Source organism: Boleophthalmus pectinirostris, unplaced genomic scaffold (assembly GCF_026225935.1).
Source record: "Boleophthalmus pectinirostris isolate CB_2022bp ecotype Guang Dong unplaced genomic scaffold, ASM2622593v1 HiC_scaffold_14, whole genome shotgun sequence".
NCBI lineage: Eukaryota > Metazoa > Chordata > Actinopteri > Gobiiformes > Gobiidae > Boleophthalmus > Boleophthalmus pectinirostris.
In genome coordinates this window covers 18,302,713-18,319,355 of record NW_026571047.1, presented here as the reverse complement: position 1 = coordinate 18,319,355, position 16,643 = coordinate 18,302,713, and the positions used below count along the sequence as shown (strand labels likewise).

Genomic DNA, 16,643 nt, shown 5'->3' with positions numbered 1-16,643 from the left:
TTATGTCATACTTTGGAACATTCAAAGCAGAGCAATGACATCTCCATAGAAACTTGAAAGTGGCATACCCCCAACCAAACAGTGCATCTTTAATATGAATCAAATCTTCTGGTTGTAAAGTAAACATATTTTCTATTCACTGCTGAAAGCTGATTGGGCAAACATCAAAACTTTTACCTGACCAGCCAGAACCACATGCTTTGAAAATCGTTTTGAAAGATGAGTGGATCTGCAGCTGTATCCGGTCTCCCGGAGAAAAAAAACAAAACAAAACATGCTGCTTACACATAAAAATGAGAAAAAATGACATGAGACTGAGAAACAGTGCAAATTTTCTCAGACTCAACAATTAAATCACCAAACTATTACTTATCTTGGGTAAAAGAAGTTATATGTTGAAGTATACGTTTTCTCCAATCCCATTACCCAAATGAACTGAACAAACTTTACTGTTTTCACATTTAAAGTTTGTTTTCCTTTCACACATATTTTCTGGCACCAGAATATAAAAATCTTGTTTCATATCTCTTCCTGATGCAGTCCTCCTTATTCATGCATGCATCAGATTGGCACCAATATAATCAACAAATAAACAATTTCTCCATTTTGTTGTTTTTATATCAAATCCATTTCTACACTGAAGGTGCAATGTTTTGGCCAAAGAAATTGTTTAGTTCTTTGTCTGGGAACAACAACCAAAAAACAAAAAAAACAAAAAAACAAACAAACAAAAAAAAAAAACATGTTGAAATCCAACATGAAATCATAAAAGCTTTATTAAATTACTTGGCAGTATTTAAATGAGGTCAGTCCTTGTGGATACAGTACAGCAGAAGTGTCCAAGGCTAATTAAAATGAGCAGTCTAAGCACAATGCAGTCTTAATGTGTTTAAGGATAATGTATGTTAGCGCTGCTGTAACATGGGACCATAGCACAGACTTTATTTTTAACATTAAACATAATTGGGACCAAACTTGTCGTCCAAGAGTCTGCTTATGTGTTTGCCATAAGGCTTCCTACGCATTTTGGACCAACCACTGAGGACAAATATAGATTCAACAAAATCCTTCTGTTCTGTGCCAGATTCATGGTAAAATTATAAATGTAAATCTACAATGAAAAATGATCTGGACCAAAAAAAGTATCTTAAGCCATATTGAAAGTTATAAGTTATACCTTAAGTTATAAGGTACACGCATGCAGCTCTCAGTACGGTGGTGTATTGCTCTCACTCCCCAAAAAATATTTTGGCTCAGTATCACGTAATTACGTGAAAAGTTTTACGTTATAACGTGATATTTTTCACGTTATAACGTGGAATTATCACGTTATTTCATGATTGAAATTATCACGTTATTACATGATATGAAATTATCACGTTATTTCGTGATGTGGTATTTTCACATTATAACGTGAAATTATCACGTTAATACGTGATATGAAATTATCACGTTATTTCGTGATATAAGGACCCTGATAGCATTAGGATCCGCAGCAGATTCGCTTTCGGTCCCCCAAATTCGCCCCACAGTCAGTCCGCTTTGCGGATTGGCTGTACTATCAATGAGCGAATCCGCGGCTAAACCGGTTCAGATTCGCTTTGCGGACGCGTCATTGACTCATCAGCTGTTAGCGGGACCTGAGTGGAAAGGAGGAGCACTCACCTGTTGTCCGCGGATTTAACTGTAAGTAATAGTTTAAAAGTTAATTGTATTAGTCATCATTAATGTACACAACGTTAACGTTACATTGTGATGTCTGTACGTCTGTGATTGTGTGTTTTATCAGTTTTGATGAATGCAGTAGCAGTAAAGTTAGCGACAGTAGCAGCTAACGTGATGAAGCGAGGTTGGGTGTCGAGACAACTCCATCTCTTGAGGTAAATCTCAACCTAAATACTATTTTTATATATCGCTACTTATATTCATATATGTTTTTACGATTACGGAATTAAAACTCTGCTCTGTGATCATTAGTTGTTGCTAACGGGCTCGGTTCTGGCTGGACACCGCTCTTGAAGCTCTCCCCTCGGCTGTGGAGCCACTGTGACACCGGTGTCTGAACTGGTTGTGTTTTTAACCACAGATTATTATTATTTGTGCAGTGTGTTGACTCTTAAGACTAAAGTGCAATCATGTCGGTGCGTTAATACAATAATGTAAGGCATAACTTTTAACAACAGATAACATTAGCTAACCAACCAAAACTTATATTCTTTTCCCCAGATGACCGCTCTTCTGCTGAGTGTCCCCAAAAGGAGCCCCTGCACATTGATCAGAAGTAAAAGTTAAGTTTTAAGAATAAGATATTTGGCTACTCTCATCTGTCCATGCTTTTACTCATATGGCTTATATTTGTATTTTTGCTTTTTTTTTAAACTTTGCTTAATATGAACTATTTTAGTAAAGACTGCAAATTGTAATTTTCATTTTTAGAACAATGCATTGGTTAACTCAAAGGGCATACAGTCCTATACCGTTAATAATAATTACTCATGTTCTAAGATTTGTAATAAATGAATAAAATAAACATCGTTTACACTGTAAAAATCTGCTGCTTCTTTTGTTAAATAATGAGATTTAATGTTAGAATATCACTGATCCAACTTTGAGTTGTTGAGGTTCATGTTTTTAAATGTAAGCATCTACATCCTAGTTGTGATACTTGCTGTAAAAGGTCTTTTATGTACAGTTTCAATGCAAATGTTGCTGTGCGTATTTAGGTCAGTAGGAAGTGGATCAGAATTAAATCTGAAGCACATTTAGGCTCCTAACGACATAATAAACAGATCCGTGGCAGAACCGCAGCAGATCCGGGCCAGATAACCCGGTTCTGAACGCGGATCCAAAACGGGTCCTGGGCGGGTCCGCGAGATACGCAGCTAATTAACAAATATCAGGTTCTCTGTATGTTTAGATTAAAACATTCATGGCTACAGCCACAGCGAGCATCAGTCAGTCTTCACTTCAGCTGCATTTCTCGCATGAAATGCCACCAAAAGTTCCTCAGGACGCTGAAATGTCCCAGTTTACGCCAAACACTACCAAACTGTCCTGGTTACGACGTCACAGCCAATGAAATGTTACACATTACAGTTTAATGCAGCTTCCAGCAACAATTAATGTTCGTGTTTACAGGCAACACCTTGGTATGTTTACAGTATTTACCGGTAAGTATAACGTCACTGTAACGTGGATGGATTTGCTAATTATAACCCATTATAACTCATGTATAACCCATTGTCTGAAATGTAGCTGAGATGAAGGTTAAGACTGACTGATGCTCGCTGTGGCTGTAGCCGTGAATGTTTTAATCTAAACATACAGAGAACGCCGATATTTGTTAATTAGCCCTGGGATAACGTTACGTCGGATGTCAGCCAACTGGCTACCACTATGTTATCTAACATATAGGTGCAATTTCCCGTTCAAAGGAGGTGTTTCTACACAATATTATACAGCAGCGTTCGGTTCCCGAATTCAAGACATTTTTACAATAGATTTTAATTAACCCACTTGTTGGTCGCTGTTGTAGCTTCTTGTGCTATTACTCTGTGTTTACCCTCTGCTACAAACTTGAGCATGCGCAGTCTTGATCTTGATCGATGTTTCTTCTGCTCGATGAATAATGTTTGTGAAGTGATGACGTATTTTTGACAGTAAAGTTCCGTCTGTGAATTCGTATTCGTACTGATGAAAGCGTAATCGTAAATTTTCATTTCGTGATTGTAATTCATGACGTCGTAATTTTTCAATTCGTATTCTGATGGATAAAATACACACAATATACGACTGGAGTCATTTGAGAGTTTACAAATATTTATTTTATGCGCAACTACAGCCAAATATGCACGGATTTCCCAAATACGCACGGATTTCTATTTTACGCGCACGAATATTTTTGACAGCTTTCTTACTCCATACCCTTCAGTCAACTCCAACGTGAGCATGGTCCAGGCTGAAAGTGTGGATTCTCCACTCTCGAGATTTCTTTGGGCTCGTGGTGTACCAGAACACTATCTCCTTCCCATGGAGCAAGATCTTGTAAGAGTATTTTACTGTTTCGTCCTCAAGATAGCAGAATGCTCAGTAAGCAACTGCTGAACGAGTGCTGTAGCGAGTTGTTCGCTGTGGGCAAAGAGCTGCTAAAATTGCAATTCTGTTATAGCTCCATAGTTAATGACAAAAGCATTCGTTTGACACATGTCGGTGTTTCAAGTTCTTCATGAATAAAGACCATAAAACACCACGGCCGTCCTCATCCCAAGTTATCATCATAAACTCATAAAACAGCACATGTAGCCTACAACTTTGTACACAACTCGCTGCACATCAGCCCAGAAGCTCTGAGTTCGGGTAACAGCAGCAGCCAACAGCAGTAAAGACATCGCTGAGCGGTTCCGTGCCGTCCTCTGCGCGCTGGTTCCGTGCGGGGAAAGCGAGAATGCGCAGTGAACTCTAGGTCCGTGCGGGTTGCTCCGGTGTAGCGTTGCGGCTGGTTCTGAGGTGGAGTAAAGCATCCGGACAGAAGCGTGAATCCGGTCTGGTTCGTTACTGTTCTGAGCCTCCGTGCACTTGGTTCTTCTCGAGAAAAGCGCTTCTCAGGCCGAGGCACCTAACCACTCCCCGCTCCAGATCATCTGAGCCCGGCCTGAACCGGAGGAGCACAGGGACCTGAGCGCTGTCCCCTGCCCAGGCCGGGCTCAGATGAGTTGAAGCGGGGCTTAGCTTAGCTAACTACACCACATTTTCTGAATAACCTTCTCTTACACTGTCTATGTCTGAGTGCATACAGGCAACAATGTTTTATGGTCATTATTCATAAATAACTGGAAACACCGAAATGTGTCAAATGAATGCTTTTGTCTTTAACTAATTCTTAGGAGCTGTAACAGAATTGCAAACAGACTAGGTACTTTTAGCAGCTCTACCCACAGCGAACAACTCGCTCCAGCTCTAATATTCAGCAGTTGCTTACAGAGCATTCTGCTACCGTACGACAACACAACTTGGGGACGAAACAGTAAAATACACTTACACGATCTTGCTTCATGCGAAGGAGACAACACGAGCCCGAAGTAATCTCAAGAGTGGAGAATCCACATTTTCAGCGTGGGCCATGCTCAGGCTGGAGTTGACTGGACCGAGGGAAGCGTGGTTTGGCTGTGGCTGATCTTATAATGAAATCACACAAAACCATAATTGATGTTTTCACGTAATAACGTGAATATATCATGAAATAACGTGATAAATGCTTATCACAAAATAACGTGATAAATTCATATCATGTAATAACGTGATAAATGCTTATCACAAAATAACGTGATAATTTCATATCACGTTATAACGTGATCATTTCACGTTATAACGTGAAAATACCACATCATGAAATAACGTGATAATTTCATATAATGAAATAACGTGATAATTTCACGTTATAACGTGAAAAATATCACGTTATAACGTGAAACTTTTCACGTAATTACGTGATACTGAGCCGAAATATTTTTTGGGGAGTGATAGCAATACACCACCGTATCTCAGGGACTCATCTGCATGATAATGTTTCTAGAGTCAGGACTAGACTAGAGTTAGTCAGGAGACTACCTTAGAATTGTAACTATTGAGCATGTTTTGGGTTGATGGGAGAAACCTGTAACCTGGCTCATACCAGGTATGGTATGCCAGGTACATACCTGGCTGACATGTGTGGCATTTCAGTTTTGCACATTATCAATGTGGGATGGCTACTGAAAGTGTTCAGAAAATGTGGCGCATCATGGCAACTATATGAATTTGATTGTCGAAGCATCACAACAGCAGAACAAGACGAAAAATTCAAACTTTTGCTACATCCATTTGAGAAAAAAGTGCTTACCTTCTGCATATTTTTCACAAATAAAATAGACTGTATTGATGTTAAAATAGGCTGAAGTACATCTGTTGGTGTTGCCATGTTTGTTTTGGTTTGTTTGGGTGCTTCGCCTGTAGCTTCTGCACAAACCTCAGTTCTGTGACGTGATTGGTCCCCCTGCCTATAAAGTGGGCACACTCCGAGATGGATTCTTATGAGTTTGTGAATCCTGAGTGCCCAGAGTACATCCACACAGACACAGAGAGAACATGCAAACTCCGCACAGACAGCACAGAGCACAGAGCACAGAGAGCACCTGAAACTCTGTTGTTGTAAGAGTGGTATCCACTGAGCCGCTGTGCCCACATAAAACAAACACATACACTAAGTACCCCTTATGTAAAACAAAGTGCTAAAATGGTGAAGTGTTGGCAGTCGTCTTGGCTTACATCTCTGCATTAGGCCTGAGGGAATATCCACTGAGTGATAATTAATTTAACATTCTTTAAAATGCAAAAGCTGTTTAATAGATTGAATAGATTTCTATGTCGTTATTTAATCAAACTTAAGGATGTATGTGACTTTTTTGTGTCCCTAGAGACATTACTCATTTGCCTTAAATGTTCCACAGTATGGAATTATTTATTATTATTTATAAATTTTATTTATCTAAAAGTTACAGGTCTGATCTGTGAAACGATTCACACTAAAACTTATGTTTTTTTTTCAAGGTATAGTAAAACACCTTTTAAAAATCAGTGCAGGGTTTAAGTTTAATGCCATACACAGAAACATTCAGATGAAGCGATAACATCAAATAAGTTACATAGTTCATCTTTAATACTAATATTTTATTTGTAAATCCAGTCTCAATGCACCCAATAATCTGTTGTTGATAATTAGATATAGGATGCTGAATATGGTTTGAATAACATAATTATTGATAACTTTTGGAGACTTGTATAACTCTTTTTAGCTGAACCAACTTTTCCAAATTTTCTACCATTAATTAAAACTATTATCTGCATTCATATTTATAGATTCCTTTGCTCGAAAAGCCCGTCCAAGTACAGCCAAGTTCCTTTTCATCCATTGTATTGTTGTTGATGAACACAGCTCACCTTGGCAACAGTTTCCACAGAAAAGGATTCTGCTTGATAGGCTTATTTATTTGTATATCTTTGCACATAAAACTCCCACTTCTTATCCCTTTACAGCTACACTGTTCTAATTTATATCCGTTTCTATCATTAGACTGACTTCCTGATCTGCCCTCTACTCTGTCAAACAACATGTGATTAAAGCATCCACAGACACTAACCATATTATTAAACTGAAGAATAGACCAGCGGGATAGCAAAAGTACTTCAATAAAGAGGAAATATAGTCTTCAATTTGAATCACAATGTCAAAAGTGTTCCCATTTCTACCTTTTAAGAGACACTTCTAAAAACCTCTACAGACAATGTTGGATTAGCCCATCACTGTCACACTGTGTGTGACTGTGAAAAAATGAAGACTTTATTATGTTTCAGCTCCAGAAGAGGAAGGAGCGCGAGGAGCAGCTGGAGGACGTGATCCAGGCCTATGAGAAGATCCACCTGGAGAAAAGCAACCTCCAGAGAGACCTGGACAAGATGGTGAGAATATTTCAACTATTTAAGTTACATAAGCAGTAAAGGAATATAATATCCAAGGTGGGACAAGATACAATTTTCAGAAATGAGAGTAGGTCAACTAGAATGAGACAAGAGGAGATTTTGATATAATTTATAACGAATCAAGTGTGTGGTCCAGTTCACAATCTTAGCCTCATAATTTATCATATTTAATATTTATTTATGATGCACTACTTTTTTGTGTGAGGAGTGAGTGAGAAGAAAAACATTTTTGATTTTGGAGTCCAATTAGAAGTGTTTTATGAGACTGATGAATAATCCCTTTTTATTTTAAAAGCGATAGAGCTTTATGCAATTGTCTATATTCATATTTGTAGTAATTTAAAAGTCAGCCCTTTTCTGTATTGAATTAATTAATTATTGTGGCTTGTACTTATCCTTGTAAGTTTCAAGAGCCACTTATTTCGAATCCCCTTAAAATAAGATAAGATGAAGTATATTTGAAGTGCAACCATATTGCTTAAACACAAATAAAAGCACAAGTGTAGGAGCATACGTTATATGTTTCAGAGGAGCGTGGGAGGAGTGACTCTAAAGCTGCAACAGAGCCTCGGGGTTGTTTGGCCGATAAAGAAGAAATTAATGTTTGAAATGTGTCTTTTGGTCCAGGTCAGGTCCAGGTCAGTGTTGAACACCAGAAAGCTCCCATAATGCATCTCTGTAAGACCTTTGCTTTCTCTATTAGTTGTGCTATAACATGGGGTCATTTGTTGCTTAGTTGCAGTGTTATTGTGTTAAACAGAAAGAAGTGTTTCCAAAAATGCATGTCATATCAAAATCATCAAGACTACAGCACACTAGTGACTAGACAAAGGCACAGACGACTGATAATTTGCAGTGACTGTTGGGCAAGTTATTTCAAAACTGTCATGTGTTATTTTTTACTTGTTACTGTCATTTCAAAGTGATTTGTTACATTACAATATTACTGCATTTAAAATGTAAGAAATTACACAACTATTGCAGAACTTTAAGTTACTCTCACCAAAATAACTGTCGCTGATCGTTAAATTACAATCAGCGGCCGAAGATGCTGAACTTTTGCGCCCTATATGAATGAGGACTAAACCAGGACTGAACCGAGAACTAAACCAGGAGGACTGAACCAGGACTGAACCAGGACTAAACTAGGACTAAACCAGAGCTGAACTAGGTCTGAACCAAGACTATACCAGAACCAAACCAGGACTAATCTTGGACTAGGACTTGGAATCTAGGACCACTCCTGAGAGAACCCCGAGCTAATGGAGCAGGGTGTCCGCAAAACACAATGGGGCATCAGCTGTAATTAGCCCCATGGAGCGTGGAGTTCTGCACCAGTCCTTTCACCTGCGGTCACTCAACTGTCTACGTGGCCGCACCCCTGGTCCCGCCCCAACATTCGGAACCGTAACTTTCACTGCAGCTAATATCGCGGTGATTTTATTTGTATGAACATAAACGAAAAACCGACCACTTCAATCTAGGTTAAAAAAGCATTGTAACACGTGTTACTGACATTTGTACTGAATAAAATATCACAATTTTTTCCCTGTAATGCCAAACATTACTGCGTTACAGCAAAAAGTAATGCATTACAGTAATTCTTTACTTTTATAATGCGTTACTTCCAACACTGTCTACGTGTGTGTATGACGGAATCAGTCATCAATTATCATGGAGACACAATGCACACATTATCAAACATTGCCATAAAAGTTTTTAGATGAAAGAAAAATACATAATGGATTTAAAAACACATTTTCAGGAGCCTGTGCTCAATAAGGGGGGCATGTTTAATAGTAAAAATCAGCTCATGTGTTGTAGTTTCAGCTAAGTGAGTTCTTTCTGGTCAGATTGTGGTAAAACAGATTAAAGTCAAACAAAGTCTCAGACAGAGCATGCCTACTGTTAGAATCACATCAGCAGTGAATATTGATGACATCAGATGCAAATAATCAATAACAAAATGAACATATTTACACTGGAGACAGTCTGTAAAATGCTCATTTGTTTGACTAAAATATGACGGTGGATCCTTTTAAGACTCACTTCAGATTTCTGGCTGCGCACATGACAAGGAACATTAGACATACTACATTAGCTCACTTTACTATTTCTGTCCTCAAACCCATTAAAAAGTAATTTCCTTTTCATACAAACTTTTTTATTACTTTTTGAACTTTGCAAAGATCACTAAACGCTTTTCCCACACAGTGCAGTTTTAAATGCGATCCAGATCAGGTAGGTCCCCATGGGTGGACAGACTGAAGCTCACATTTATTATATAATGTTTGTGATTTCCTCTTAGTGGAATGTAAGTACTGTACATAAGTAAAAAATGTGGATATCTGTACTTTTACTTTTACTTCATTTCATTTGAGAGGATATATCTGTACTTTCTAATCCACTACATTTTGCAACAGAACTGAAAAGTAAAAGCATTTTTTATTATAATTTGACACCTGCTGAAAAGTCTGAGGGTTCATTTTTAACACATTTGTAGTTTGAGCCAATAAAAATATATAAAAGTAAAGAAAATAAATAAAAACAAAAATAGCTAGAAAAAAAAGTACTGATGCAGTTCTTTCTTTCAAAATTGAGCACAAATCTTTCTCAAAGTCAAGACATTTGAAGCCTCATAATACCTCAAAATATGCACAAAATATTTTTACTTTTTACTCTTTAAGTACATTTTGTGAGTGTTTTTTTTTTTTTTTTTGCTCCATTATCTGTAGTTTTAATAGTTAACAACATCGAGTACTTCTTCCACCACGGATGCAGACTCAGCAGTTTTGTGTTTGGACAGATTTAAAGGGATGAGATCTGGACTGATTTAAAGGGACGGGGTTTAGTCCGGGCCTGACGGATGGTGGCCAAGTGACACAGGGTCGATGTCGCCTCCAGACTGAAGCTCTTCTCATTAACATGTCCCTGCTCCGAACTCTGACTTCTGCTCATTGGATTTGAGAACACTTCTGATTAAGAGCTCTTTATGGATCTTAAAGTTTAGAGTACAGACCTTTATATTTAGAGTAGTTACATTCAAGTACTTATTACACAGATAAGGGATAATTCAGTTTAAGTCATCTAGGAAAGAGAAACGAAAGAGATATAGCTGACTACATTAACATTCCTTGGGGGTGTGAAGCTCTGTTACTCAAAACAATCTGACCATGAAGAACTGATTTAGCTGGAACTAGGAACTGGAGCTGATTTGTGCTCTTAAACAAGTCTCTCATACATATAAGATCTGTAGCATTAGGCAGCAGTTTTTCATTTACTTGCACTCACCATTGTTGCTGAACAGAACCATGACCGCTCGTGTTGATCACAGGCTCCTGAGGCTTTGTATTTTTTCATGAGTTTTCAGACGAGCTTACAACATTTCTCTCTGTTACTAATGTGTGTATTGTGTCACCATGGTAGCTCCTCAACATTTCACCTTTAGAGACACATGTAGAAGAAATTATTGTTGAGAAAAACGACCTTTTCCTCTCGTGTTTGTTAGTTTCTGCTTAGATAAAAATTACACTTGTCATACTTGTACTAGGAGTCTGTGCTGACATTCCCATGCAGAGACTCAGTGTTTATGCCTATACAATGACTTTGGCTACGTTCAGACTGCAGCCTGAAGTGACCCAAATCTGATTTTTTGGCCCCTGTGCTCCTGTATCTGATCTTTTAATGACAGTATGAACGACACAGATCAGATTTTTTCAAATGCGACCCAAGACACTTGGATATGTGGTCCTAAAAGCGATACATATCCGATCTTTTGACACGCGACTTCAGTCTGAACGGCCAAGGAGCATTCATCCCACCTACACGTTATCAACAAGCCAGAAATGTCACTATTCTGAGCTGAAGTAGGTGAAAATTGTTAATGAACTGAAGTGAAGAACATCGTTATCATACCACTCTTGGCTACGTCTCCACATCCACACGTTCCTTTCAATGGACTGCCCCACAAAACGCCATGGCCAAAAACCTCGTCCTTCTCCTTCTCAATCTCCTCCTTAAAACAAGTAAGTTGTTCATGTTCTGGCTCCGGGACAAGAGGAACTTTAAAATTTCCAGGTGCTCAATGCAGCGTCCATGTTTGGACAACTTCTGTAAACACAGAGCACACTCGCTGTGGTTGACATCATCGTGTCCTCCATTGCGCATGCGGGACACTTTTGGGCTGTTTATTGTTCACACTGGAGATCACATACAAGTTGCAGTTAATTGGAAATGTGAATGACCTCGCAAAAACATCGAACTTCACAAAAAAATCCGAATTAAGCGTTAAGCCCTGTAGTCTGAATTTAGCCTTTAATACGCAAACTATAGTGGAAGGACACTGTGGTTTAGACTTGGAGCCTCTTCATTGGTGCACGGGCCAGCCAGACCTCTTGGCACATTGCATAGTCCAATCAAATCAAATCAAATCAAATTTTCTTGTATAGCATATTTAAAACAGCCAAATCTTACCAAAGTGCTGAACAGTGAAATAAAACATACAATAGACAAACAAATGAGAATAATAATAAAAAATTATGATAACAGCAAGGTTCCATCCGGAGTGTTATCTGGCTAACAAGTCATGATATCATCCTTATCAGTAGTTCTTGTCCTGTTTAGTTAGTTTGCTGTTAGATTGGAATAACCTGCATTTGTCTTGACATATATGTATGAGTCTCACAGCTGTGATCAAGGCCTTTATCTTCAAATGACCCCGGTACAATAATGAACTATAGAAGTGATTATACAAAATAGCTAAGCCTAGTTATTTATCCTAACAGTATCAGTACCAGAGTACACTTTGAGCCAGTCCCAAGTCTGGGAAAATCTTTATATAACTTAATGAACATGTTTTATTATATTAGGGAGGAGGTAAGCCTATGTAGTTATCACACACAAATAGTATGAGCGCTATAATAAGAATATTTTATGTATTAACTTCTGAGGACAATTCCGAGGACAACTGAGCATGATTTGTACATTTGAGTACACTTGACATATTGTAGGGAACTCTACTTGTAAGAAGTTGGTAGCAATTTCATAGATCAGAAGAAGTTCAAACTTTAACACCATAATCCTACTGCTCATTATTGTTGTAGTGTGGCCTTATTTGGAATACTACATAAAAACTCTGGATTACGCTCTCACTTTCTTAATCTGCTCTGCTTTATAATACATATTGATTGTATTAAATAATGACAAACATACTGAGTGGAGATTATGAGCTGTATTTTCATGTGTTTTCAGACGAGTCTGGTGGAGAAACATGTGGAGAGGATCCTGGGTCTGGAGGCGGCTCTGAGACAAAGAGACAACTCGCTCCAAAAACTCAACATCCAACTGCACAGCAAAGATATGCAGTACCTCCAACTGCACTCTGGGCCTGATGCTCACAGTGAGTACTATGAATGGGTACTCTTTACACCGATGTACTCCTAGAAAATGTGTTTATTTGTTTATTGGGAATGGAGTCAAAATGGAAAGAGGTAATATGGATTGAAAGCATAAATAAGGATTACTAGAACTGAAAAATACTTTTTTGCAATAATCAAATTATAAAAGTACAAAACTAACTTATGATTTTGAAGTCAAACTATATAGATTTTTGTTTTGCTAAAGTGTTCATCCCTACACTAAAGATTCTGTTTTTTATAACAAAAAATAAATAAATAATGACTAACTGATGAAGAGAAATATAAGGTGTTTTCTAATTAGCAGATTTTACAACTATCCCTATGTCCTCTCTCTTGTAAATAAAGGTCCTAAAATGGATTTTTGTGAGCTTTAAGCCATGTTATAATGTTGTTACCTCCTCAAAAACATACGTAGAGTTGTGTTTTGTTTCATTCACACATGTTTTAGAAACCCTTCTTATCTGTCTACATCTCCAAAGCTCCTATCCAGTTGTTTTAGTGAAAGCAGAGTTTAAAACACAGTGGAGGACTTCCTGTAGGGAGTGTTTGATGAAAAAACAATATTATAACATAGATCAGAAAATATAGGTGCTTTATAAGGAAGCAAAACACTCTACAAGAAAAACCTATTTGATAAAGGTCGCCTTGTCAATATCACACCAGCTACTCACTCAAACACATGAAAACCCAGCAGGTATTACTGAGAACATGTGGATGTACATTTATGCAATTTAGTAGTTGTTTTTATTTTTTTGGTTTGCAGTTTATTGTAATCAAAGCATGATTACATGAGTTAAAGAGCCGATATTACGCTATTTTCAGATCTATGTTATAATGTTAATAGCCTGATTCATCAGCCGGTTTCACTTTGTGGAAACTGTCTGACCTCGCAGCGTTAGGATGCGTTCGCTTGACTTTAGGCGGGTACTTTTTTATTTAAGCAGTCACTGCTATTTGGTCTTGACGTATGTAATGCACCGTTAACGGGGCTAACTGGTATATTAAGCTTTTCCCAAATCCCATTCAAATTCACCAAACATTCTCTTTGTTCCGGCTTTAAATGCTTGATCTCAGGAATCGTTGACAACACAGAATGTATGGCTTTTCGCTGATCGGCTGGTGCCCGGACTCGCACTTCTGGGGTTTTTGTGAACCGTCTAGTGCACAGGTGTCAAACATAAGGCCAGGGGGCCAGATCCGGCCCTCCAAGACCTTTAATCTGGCCCTTGGCTGATTTTCAACTTAAATATTTTAATTAAAATATTGGTCTCCAGTGTCTCTGTACGTGGCCCCTCCCACCAAAGCAGCACAAATGAAGACTTGACTCTTTCCAAACGCTCTTAAAGGATGATTGTTTTGACGGTTGACCGTGACACCCTCATCAGAAAAATGTCAAAAATGAGAAAAGTGGAGCCGAGTGCAGGATTTTCCAAGAAAAATTGACTTATTCCTATTTGCATACAAGTTCATGTTAAAACATTGTGTTGAAATTGCATTTTTCTTAAAGTTTCAGGTTCTTCATAATAATATAATATTTTGTAAAAGAAAGAGTTCATCAATTTAAAAAGATTTCTGTAATAGATTTACGTTTCTCTGCACAAATATTTGAACTTATTGTTATTTTTGGGGTATATATTCCATGAGTTTTCGGATCAAAGTAGGTTGGATATGGCCCCCGGACCAAAATGAGTTTGACACCCCTGGTCTAGTGTATTCTGATTCCTGACCTAGTCGCTGGAGAGAAATTAAATTGAGCGGAGGCCTGGCTAATATTTCCTCATCAAAATACACAATACACAAATCCTGCATATTTAGTTCAAACAGTTCTTCTCTCACCACTGTGTTTTTAAACTCCGTACACCTTTAGTTGAATCATTTAGATAATTTCACTCCTAAAATTGCCAATCTGTACTGAACAAAAGGTAAAAGGTAACTGTTAACTTGAAAAGCAGAGCATTTTGAGCGTTAGAGATGTAGACAGAGTAACATGTGTGAATGAAACAAAACACAAGGATCTTTAACGAGTGTATCTCAGTGTAGGATCGCCACTGTTCCCCAAGCTAAAACCTCCTACACGAGACACATATCTGATGAATTATGTTACTGTTTACATATTCCACGCAGTCAGCAATACTATGACCGTAAAGCATGGTCTCTCTCCTCTGCACCACATGCTAAGCTCACTCCATGTTCTCCTCTCAGAACATTGTACAGTTATGTCCTTGTTGAGGCAGTGGGAGGATTATGGAAAAAAATCTGAAAACATGTCAACGCCACCTCAGCAGATGCCTCAACTGACGGCAAAGAAAAGACATTTTGCAAAGGCGTTCCATCGATTCAGAGACATGAATAAATGCGTAGGCTACTTTATGATGTTGATTAGTATCTGTCCAGAGTTTGAAAACACCACTGGGTATGTACTGTCTCTGCTTATATAGATGAGAGTTGATAATAAAAGGTGTTTCTTTTCTACATTGGTGTGTTTTTTCTGGCTAAAGGACGGAGTGTGTACGCGGCTGAATCATTGTGCCCACGCAGATCACATCACCCAGGTACAAGCTGAAAGACACTGGCCTTGGAAGAAGTCAGCTCTTTTGTTGTACAGTAACAGAAGCAGCGGCGTCAATAGGAAGCATAGAAATTAAAGCAAAAACAGGAATCTTTGCACATATTTAAAGGGCTCATATTATGCTTTTTTCTCATCTATGTTATGTTGTTTCCTCTTCAGTAGAGTTGTGTTTTGTTTCATTCACACATATTTAACGCACAAATCCTTCATAATAATTAAGTTAGAGTTCTTCTCTCATACTGAAAACACTGTTCCACCTTGTAATGTCATGTGGTAATACAGGAAGTGCTCCACTGTGTTTTGAACCTTCATACACCTTCACTAGAATCATTAAGGTAATTTCAGCTCTGGAATTGCTCTACTAAACAGATAAAACCATAGCTGTTGACTTGAAAACTACCAGTGTATGACATCACAAAGTGGAACAGAGCATTTTGAGCTTTTGAGATGCAGATACTCCAATAATTCTTAATAATTACTCAAACATGTGTGTATTTAGTTAATAAGGTTCATTTGGTCTACTGATATTTTATGTTATTAGGTTCTTTTTTAAGACCAAGAGTTTGTTTTCATACCTGACAGTTTCGACTGCTCACTAGCACTCTTCCTCATAGTGATCATGTGATGTTGCTGTGACGTGTCCGGTCAGCAGATTTTTTTTTACAGGGGTTGGCGCTGTCTTCCTACCGGTGGAGGCGGGATGACAGCGCCATCTGCAGTCCCACTTCCTCAGGACAGTATCCCAGGTGTGTGAGAGGAAAAAGTCCCTCTTTCAGTACACGAAAAAGGAACATGGAACAGAATGTGACAAGGAAACAGCGAAGGCAAGCAACAAAACACAAAGCAGAACAGGAACAACTCAAATCGGCCATTTCTGACCACTGTAAAAGAGAGAACCGCATTATGGACTGGGACGGAATAAACATCACTGGGATAGAGGAAAACAAACACCATCGCTGGATTAAAGAGGCAACTGAAATACGGAAACATGCCCATGGGACCATAAACCAGGATGAGGGGCTTTTTTACTCTCACACACCTGGGATACTGTCCTGAGGAAGTGGGATTGCAGGTGGCCCTGTCGTCCTGCCTCCACCAGTAGGAAGAGAGCGACAAAACCTGTTTAAATCAGCTGACTGGAC

The 16,643-nt window shown here is 38.4% G+C and overlaps 1 protein-coding gene across 1 annotated transcript in view; it reads left to right on the top strand.

The window, feature by feature from the left end:
* tbkbp1 (TBK1 binding protein 1) overlaps nt 1–16,643 on the top strand; it is a 49,941-nt gene that overhangs the window by 9,120 nt on the left and 24,178 nt on the right. Inside the window, exons 3-4 of the mRNA XM_020918102.2 lie at nt 7,390–7,494; nt 12,766–12,913. Of these exons, the coding sequence (XP_020773761.1) occupies nt 7,390–7,494; nt 12,766–12,913 (253 nt within the window). The remainder of the gene's footprint in view (nt 1–7,389; nt 7,495–12,765; nt 12,914–16,643) is intronic.